A 9,607-nucleotide genomic window follows, 5' to 3' on the forward strand; every position below is an offset into this window, starting at 1 on the left:
AGCGTACGTACGTGACTGCATTGTATATTTGGTATTATTTTAAAAAACAAATTCGGGTATTCGGGTATACCCGAAAATAAATATTCATACCTAAAACCCGACCTATATTATTATCGGGTTAACCTATTACCCGAATGTTCATACCCGTTATCCGTTCTACCCGACCAATTCTACCCGAATTCAGAACGGGTCGGGTAGGTAGAACGGGTTTCGGGTTTTTTCGACAGGCCTAGTCAAATTGGACAAAACACCGCACATTGTGCTACAATGACATTTTTCATTTTATTTTGTAAAAAGGCTATTATTTAATACTGCTGGCAAGTTGTTAATATATTTGATAAATGTTTATTGTCATTTCTCAAATTAATATATAAAAAACTTCAAGTGAGACCAAGTATGGTGATGAATAATTGGGTCAGTCGATGTGTATTGCATTCCAATTATTAAAAAAAAACAAAAAAAACAAAAAACAAAACAAAAAAAAAACAAAAAACAAAAAACAAAAACAAAAAAAAAAAACTTTAAGTGGGACCAATTAAAAAAAAACCAGCTTTAAGTCAATCTAGCAAAACCTTTTTCAAAAAAACTCATACCCCCATATATTTTGATGAAAACTTGTGACAAAATGTTTAGGTTGATGATCTAACTTTGCCATGACTGCAAAGAAGAGGGATCTATTGACAAAACACATATTACAGACGTCAAAATTTAGAGACAAATAAATAAGAAAAAGGAATATATTGACTCTAATAATTCAAAAATGAGCATTGAGCAAAAACTCAAAATATTCAAGGCTATAAATAAAAATGGTATCCTCAAATAGTAAGAAATGCCACCGGCACCACCAGATGTGATCCAAGACACAAACCCAAGAAGACCAATAACTAAACAATTTACACACGTGAAACATAAAAACCATTTTAAGTTTTTTTAAGAGCAGCAGGAAATAAATATATTCTTGCAAAGACTCTCCTCCTCTTACTTGACACTCAATGATGGGAACTGACCAACATCCTCAATGGCAGGAGCCGCCACATCCATCATCCGGTTTCCACCGCCTCTGGACACACCACCACGCCCGCGGCCCCTACCACGTCCACCTGAACCTGGATTGTGGTACTTTTCCCCTTCACTCGGTTTTAAAAACTCATTGATGCTTAGTGACTGTCAAAATAAAAACAATTGCATATAAATATCATCCTAATGTTACAGCAATCATTAGCATTGCTTTGTATTTAGAAAAGATTGCTATAATTTATCAAGATTTTTCAAGCTTAGAAAATCTCAAAATAATAATAATAATAATAATATCAACCTGTTCAAAATGTTGGGTTAAATGATAAAAGAGCTGCATGCTTGCCTTTTTTTATGTATCATAAATAATATCATAATTTCATTCCATCTATTACAGCCAAGGTTTTATAGTTAGGAAAAAATAATAGTACATTGAAAAGAACACCAATTTAAGTATACATTTTCACTTCAGCAGGCTTCAAATACTCAATTTCACAACAGCAATGCATTTTCAATTTCTTAAATATTAAGACATTGTATTTTGAAGTTTCTTAATTAGAAACAATAAATTCTACCCACTTATAGCAGAAATATTTGCTTTTGCATTTGGAACACATTGCGTAGATTTTTCAAAGAACAGTGTTGTAGTACATAAAAATTAGGGATAATGTCACTGTAGCACAATAAACTTTTGTCATTTTCCCGATTTGGTCACTAAACTTTTTTTTTTGCACAATAGATCCCTAAAGTGTCATTTTACCTGTTAAATAAGCCATTTTACTCGAATTTAGCAGGTAACCCAGTAAAAATGCTGATATGGCATTAATAATTATTTTATGTAGCCACGTCATATATTCTACATAGATAATATCTTACTTTTTAATGTCCAACCCCCCCCCCCATTGGAACTTTGCAGTCAGCCACCAGCCCACCACTATCTCCTTTACCATGGCCAAACCCATTGCAACCTTTCCTTATAGTCATGAACCTGTAGATGAAAACCTCAGCAATGGATTTTGCTTTGTTTGTAGATCTTGGTGATGAAGAAAACAGTAACAAATCCAACTCCCACCACTACCACTATCGTCCGCCTCCCATCACCCATCCATTGTCCACCTCCCAACATGATCACTTGAATAGACCAAAATAAACACCAAACCAGAAAAAGTTCTAAGCTTCAAAAGAATTCCAGAAAAAGCACCTAATCTAAAACGAATCTAAAAAACATTCGAGCTCTTCATCTTCCTCTATGAAACTACTTAAATACTTTGCCTATTCGAGTTCCTTATCTTCCGCTGTGTCTTTCACCTCCCAACTCAGCATTATGAACGGACCGGTCGGACAGATGTAGGCATGAGAAAGACTCATGTTGAGATTCTATTACACGCAACCATCACACTCTCTGATAATCTATATCACCGCTCAATGTTAACTAAGAAATCCCTAAACAAATTTCATCCCCAAGTAATTATTTATGCGAAGGATTAGGAAAATTCCATAACAGGAATACCCTCGTTCACATCGTTAGGCTCGTTTCCCAGACACACTCCTTCACAACGTTCATCAGAGAGAAGAGTTGTGACCCTTCTCCGATCTCTGCTCCATACTTCCTATCGCTGACGCCAACTACTGCTCCTTTATCTGGTAAGTCCAACTTTCTTTATCCGGTGTAACCTCCTGGGTCGATACATGATGACTGATTTCTGGAATCGATGAAATATATGAGTCACCATCACCATTATCAACCACTTAAATTTTGATACGAGAAGAAAGGGGGATTTGATTCCTTGGTGCTGAGGATTCAGGCACATATACAGAAAATTTGTGAAGAATACACAATGAATGAGGGTGCCTGTGATCGATTACTAGTAGGAGGTTTCGTTCTTTGATTGATACCTAAAATCAATACCAGAAGCTGCAATCGACAGAAGGAAACGAAAGAGTGGGATCGATCTCTATTTGCTTGGGGTAAAGGATACAAATGCAGAAGCAAGCACAATCTCTGCAAAATCACTGGTTGATTTTTGTGGTGGTGGGAATCGGGAAGAAGACGTATTCTTGTTTAGATTTGGGGGAAAAAGAAAAGCCATGTCCTTTAAAGACTTGATTTTTTAATTTTGAAAAAAAAAGTCACATGACCAAATAACCGGTGAAACCGGAAGTAATTTACAAGACTCCCCTATTTAACAGGTAAAATGACACTTTAAGGATCTATTGCGCAAAAAAAAAATTAGTGACCAAATCGGAAAAATGACAAAAGTTTATTGTGCTACAGTGACATTATCCCTAAAAACTAAATTAGGATGCTAAAATATATAATTCAATGAAAAATAACAAAATTTTAATTATTTTATAAATTATGATAAAAAGTAAAATGTTGTCACAATGAGTAAAAGATGAAATCTGAGATCAAATGAACTTGCCTTTCTAGCTCTGTCTTCCTTGTCAGCAGCCTCTTTGCGCTTATCCTTCTCAGAACCCTGCTTGCAACAAATAAATAAATATGAATACAGAAACTAAAAGAAAAATTCATATATATTCTTCCACTAGTAAAGGGATTTTACCAATTTAACAAATATGTCCTCTTCACTCTTTTTGTTGGATAGCAACTGCATTTTTGCTAGATCTTTGTCCAATCCAACCTTTCTCTCTTCAGACTTGAGTGCTAGCAATGCTTTTCTCTTCTCCTCTAGAACCTTCTCATACTCCTCCAGTGTCATTTCCTGTTCACCGAAAAAATCTTAAAAGTTTCCTTTAGACTTAATACAAAAATAGAACTTAGATGAGAAAGTAAAGCCATAACTCCCAATTTATTACATAAAAGTAATTTAATTGGCCACATGAAAGAATCTCCCAACTCTTTACATAAAAGTAATTGACCACATGAATCATGATTATCTATCTGCCAATTTCATGTTAAACTAACATATTAATATTACAAAGTACAACAGATGCAATTATACCACCGCCAAGAAAAAGAAACAAGAAGGTAATGTTTGGATTAAAAGAAGAATCTAATATTAAGAAACAATCAAACTGGGGTGCTCACACTCACAGACAGAAATTATTATTACAACTAATATAAGGTTCTTTTTCTTTTTAGCAATAAAGAAAAAATGTGTTGTATTCGTTTCTTTTTTACTTAATAGAAAAAGCAAACAAATCAGAACTAAAGAAGGAGAGAAATGCAAAAAATAATAATAATAATAATAATAATAATAATAATAATAATAATAATAAAGAGACATCACCTTCTCCTCAGGCTCTTTCTCCTCCGTCTCATTAACAGGATTCTCCTTATTGGCATCAACTGATTCTTCCTGAACAGCTGGCTTCTCAGAGTCCACCTTCTTTTCACCTTCAACCATAGCTTCTTCAGGCTCCCTATAATTAAAAACGCAACCAGACAAGTCAACTCATTGAACATAAAATCCATGAAAGAATGAAGAAAATATCTATTGAAGATTGCAACATATAACAGAAACAAAGATTCTGGAGACTTGAATATAACACAATGAAGTAAAGTGCGCCTTAGATTATTAATTAAGTAGCTCATCAATGTTGAAAGAAACGTCGCATTTAGGTTTTAATTTTCAGTTTTGCAATACTATACCAAACCAACCCTAAAATTGTGGTTTTCTTAGAAACACAAAACCCAAAAAAATGAGGTGCACTTATTCAGCTCATAAAAGTGGGGCTCTGAGAGCTAAATAAACTTTGAGCACTTACAAGGCAACCTCATCGGTTGCAGTTCCCCAATTGCCACGACCAGCACCTTCACGCTTAAACCCATTACTGCATATCAAATAAATAGCATAATCAGAAAGATATTACTAAATAATAGAAAAACCAGCCTCTCAGAAACAGAAAGACTTCACCTTTTAAGGGATAAATTCAAGACAAAGCATTAATTTGCATATTATAGCATCCTACTTTCATTTCTTTCAATTAAAGAAGTATACTTGAGATCTTTTTCTAACTAAGGCATGCATATCATTTTTTTCTTATCACCGCCTTTTACTTTACAAAAAAACATAGAAAATTGTGTTTATTGTATATTTCAATGGCATAGCTATACTTGGATAGAGTTATCAAGTATGATGACATAATAAACAATTCAATGAAATCAGACACAAGTACAAGTACTAACCCACGACCAGTTCCGCTGCGGCGTTCAAACACCCTCCGAGGGCGTTCCCCTTCAACATCCCCCCCATTTGTATAGCCACCCCGACGACCACCACGGTATCCGCCACGTGGACCATTATACCCTCCTCCTCCTCGTCTTTCAGACTTGTCAACATCTCCATCTTCTGAAGGTCTGTTGTATCCTCCATTGTTAGTTCCATTAGAGTTCTCATTGTTGCCAAAATCACGATTAAACCCACGTCCACCAAAACGCCCCCCTCTCTGACCACCGTTCCTCGCCTCTTGCACTACACCTCAAAACATCAACAATGTTCAATACAATCCATGTAACAACTTAAAACACCATGTGTGTGTGTGTATATATATATATATATATATATATATATATTCTATGCTCAAATTCCAGCAAACGGTGCATGTGCCGCTACAGACAATTATATGACTTGTTTTTTACCATGAAAGTTAACACAATATTAATAATATATGTCATTCTCACTCGTCTCAAGAACACTCCATATATCAATATCAGCACCACCCATCCAGGCATTTGCATCATCAAAATATACATCTTAATAATACAAACTTTACTTAAAGATTAAAGAAACACGGTGGCTCGCTTCAGTTTTAAAATTATAGGTGCTTTTATACAACATCAAAAGCACATTAGTTGTTGCAAAACAAAATTTTTACTACATTTTGTGCATCCGTTGTGGAATAACCATGTTAAACGTCACTATGGTTAATTCAACAACACAAACATGGTATATCTGAGATCCTTCAAAAAAGTGGCACTTAAACTGAGTGCACGCTTGCGCATTCACACAAAATATCATACGACGGAACCCGTGCACATTTGCAAATAGATGTAAACCAAAAAAAAAAAAAAAGTAGATAAATTTACCAGCCTGGGCAGGAGGAAGCGGCTTGGACGGAAGCTTGGCTGCCGGCTTAGCAGCCGCAACACCAGCCGGAGATTTCTTGATGGACGGTGCCATTGCAGGTAGCTTAGCTATGAGCTGACTGGGGTCATCGTTATCATCATCGCCCAAAAGATCAAACGGATTCGTTGTTGCCATTTTTCACCACACTAAAAAATGTTGAAACTTCAGAAACCAAAAACTATCGGGGGCAAACAACACGGAACCTATAGGTTGTGCTTAGCGTCCATTAATCGATTCAATCAATTAACGGCGGAATAATAGTGAGAGTGGGCGTATGTGAGCATCAAGAGAAAATTAGTGGTGATATTGGGAAAAACCCTAGCTGAAGGGGAAGATATTTGAGAAGTGGCGTACTTGTAGTTTTAGAAGATAAAAAGCCCTACAGAGTACAGAGGGTTTTGTTGACGAATTCATTGGGCTGAGCGTAGGTATCTATATTCGCGGGCTGATTTTTTGAGTCAAAACAATCCAATATCTTTTTAGTGTTATTAGACAAATATGCCAAAATATGTCTTACGTATACATATTTTTTTGTTTTTTGGTTTAAATTTTTTTTGGATTGGTGTTGCTTTTAAGTTGAAATTGGTCTTTGATAAACTTTAAAAAACTAATATGCCCTCTTAATTTGTTTTTTTTATTTTTTAAATATTTTTTTAGCTAAATATCATTGTTAAAACAAATAAATAAAAGGGCATCTCTCTCTCTGCAACCTAAAAATATCATGGTTGTATTTTCTAGCTACCGTCGCCCCTCTTTTCACCTTTTAGATCGAACCTCATCCATGCCATTCGCAACAATCAGTCACCAATCTACCACTTCTCACCCCTTTGTATGATCGACAACCACCAGCCTCGAAATCATTATTGTACCTACCATCAGACACATCACCTTATTCTTTCACCTTCATTTACCAGCAGTTCCCCACCTCTGTACATACCACTTTTGGAATCGATTTGTTCATATACAAAAAGGGAAAACACCACCGGTCACCTTTGACTTAAAATCAAAATCAGTCTTGAAACCTGTAATAAAACTCAAACTAAAATAAACATCAAACAACTCAAAACCAAAACTAACGAAATTTAAACCAAAATTGTTAACGTATCACACTAGGAACATGTCACACCCCAAAAACAAGAACGGCGGAATCGTTCAGGGGCGGAGGACGTCATATACAGTATCACAACAATGAAAAGTAGTAAACAAGCAACAACATCATCCATTGCATTAATAATATAATTATTATACAAGTGTGTTCTGTCAATTTTTGATAAACACTAAAACATAAATCAAAATGAAAGATGAGTCTTGAACGAGCTCCATCTTCTCTAAACTTTGCATCGGTACTTGTCTATAATTGACCTGAGGATACAAGTAATTTTGAAAGCGAGTATCAGCTTTGAAGCTGGTGAGATCATAAGTATTTTAGTGTCTTAATTTGTATGTAAGAATTTGTAAGTATTGAAAATGTATATGAATCGTAAGTATGAAAATGTTTGTAAAACAACTGTAAACGTTTGGAAAAACTCTAGAAATCCCTATGACTCCTATTATAACAGGGAGTCTTCTACCAAGACTTAACTGATCTATATGTAGCCTTCTACCAAGGCATCTAGTGTTTGTGTGTGTCTCTTGAAAGAGTGTGTATTTTCCCAAGTCTGACTATCATTAACCAAAAAGATAGTTTCTACATTACCGTGCGTCGTGTGAATATTCACGAAGTGAATCTAATGGGAAAATGAAATAGTACTATGGTGTAGTGCCGAACTACAACCGTACCAATTACCTTAAGTCTAGGGTAATTCTTCTAAGTACTGTAGCATTTGTAATAAATAACTACATCGGTACTCAACTGCCTTATTTGAGGGATAATGTGATGTCTAGATCCCAGGCTATACGCTCCCCTGTTAAAGGGATTTTGGGACCTACCCACGACCCCTGCATGTATGCAAGCCATGAGCATCCACATTACTATGATCATGTATACTCGATATAACTATCACAATTGTGTTGTGATTCATCGGTATAGTTAGATCCTGAACTGGTTCCATGCTATAGCACCTAGTGACGTCTGTTCTATGTATATGTAAGCGTACTCATGTAAGTGTGATCATGTAATTGTACTCATGTAAGTGTGATTATGTAATTGTACTCATGTAAGTGTGATCATGTAATAGTATAGTAATGTACTGTAATGTTCTACTTGTGCTAGCTGTAATGTGTATTCTCTCTCTATCTAGCATGTATAGTAATGTACTGTAATGCTCTAGCTGTAATGGCTCTCTCTATCTAGCAAGTATAGTAATGTACTGTAATGTTCTAGAAAGTATTGACTCATGAGTGAACTGACTCATTGTGTGATATCGCGTTCTAGTAATAGTTCTAGTATCTTCCTTAACTACTCATATGGTAGTTTACTAGTAATCTAACCGGTACGTATGAACATGGATGTATACCCTTGCTACCCAAGGGCATTGGATGAACTGGAAAGACCTTTTATGACTATATATGTACACATGATATATAACTAATATTTAAACGACCTTCGGACGAGTACCCGATATCCCACCAGACCACATCCAAATCGAGGAAAAGGAAACAGGGTGGATAGCCTTCCTAAGTCTTTTAAACATTACTTATAACTATACATATAGAGGCATGCAATTTATAATATAAAAGCATAAAATAAGTTTTGTAAAACCTTTGATCATAATTATTATCTAATAAAAGATCGACTTGATGTCAATCTATAAAACGGTTTGAAGGCATGGGTTTGATAAAACAGTTTAGTATAAAGAAACATTTGTTTGAAACACAATTGTAAATAAGTTTGAAATAAAACATACAGAGTAAAATGTACAGTGTAATAAGGAGTTTTAAACACATAAAGTGTTTATGAAAAACATTTGAAGGAAACTGTTTGGTAAAACGGCTAATAAGTAGCCAATCATTTGAATGCTGCTTATTAATCACATGTGATTGATATAATAATTAGCATACTTCTACTTGTATCCCCCCCATAAAACATTTAAAAACAGTTAAAACATTGATTAAGGGGTATGAACTCACCTGTTGTGGGTGATACGGATGAACTGAAGAGGTAGGACTGCTAGGTGTCAAGTGAAGACTTTAGACACACACAATGGTCCTAATTACATATGAAGACATATGTATATAAACAATTAGTGATTATAACACTAATTAAACATGTATAAACATCCTAATGCGATGAAAACACTTTTGGTCAAGTACTAGGAGGCTAATGGGTTGCAACAAAGGAGTGCAAGACCTCTTATGGGAGTTTATGGTCAAAAGACCATATGTGTTGGAGTTTACGGCCCAGGGGAGTAAACTCCTGGCCGTAAACTCTCTATAGGGTCCCTAAATGAAGCTTAACATTATTACAACTTAAGTGGTGAAGTGCTTCAAGGCTTAAACAAGTGTTTGGGCTTCCTTTTAACTCCTTTGAGGAGTTCACGGCCCATGGACCATATCCCATGGAG

At 35.4% G+C, this 9,607-nt stretch overlaps 1 protein-coding gene across 1 annotated transcript; it reads right to left on the reverse strand.

The window, feature by feature from the left end:
- Positions 1-723: 723 nt before the first annotated feature.
- LOC145056599 (RGG repeats nuclear RNA binding protein A-like) lies at positions 724-6,424 on the reverse strand. The gene is made up of 7 exons (XM_079004296.1): positions 6,065-6,424; positions 5,165-5,450; positions 4,744-4,809; positions 4,266-4,398; positions 3,579-3,737; positions 3,438-3,494; positions 724-1,164 (listed from the first exon to the last, which is right to left on the reverse strand). The coding sequence occupies exons 1-7, from the start codon at positions 6,237-6,239 to the stop codon at positions 979-981; spliced, it is 1,062 nt and encodes a 353-aa protein (XP_078860422.1). The 5' UTR covers positions 6,240-6,424; the 3' UTR covers positions 724-978.
- Positions 6,425-9,607: the final 3,183 nt, after the last annotated feature.

The sequence above is a fragment of the Lactuca serriola genome, chromosome 6, assembly GCF_051521515.1.
Source record: "Lactuca serriola cultivar US96UC23 chromosome 6, Lser_US96UC23_V15, whole genome shotgun sequence".
NCBI classification, from domain to species: Eukaryota; Viridiplantae; Streptophyta; class Magnoliopsida; order Asterales; family Asteraceae; genus Lactuca; species Lactuca serriola.

What these genes read in the sequence shown, in the direction of transcription:
- LOC145056599 (XM_079004296.1), bottom strand. Translation starts at nt 6,239, where the DNA reads ATGGCAACAACGAATCCGTTTGATCTTTTGGGCGATGATGATAACGAT. An exon ending in AGAAAGAGCCTGAGGAGAAG is followed by an intron (nt 3,738 to 4,265) that starts GTGATGTCTCTT and finishes TTCGGTGAACAG; the next exon opens with GAAATGACACTGGAGGAGTA. An exon ending in AGGACATATTTGTTAAATTG is followed by an intron (nt 3,495 to 3,578) that starts GTAAAATCCCTT and finishes TGTTGCAAGCAG; the next exon opens with GGTTCTGAGAAGGATAAGCG.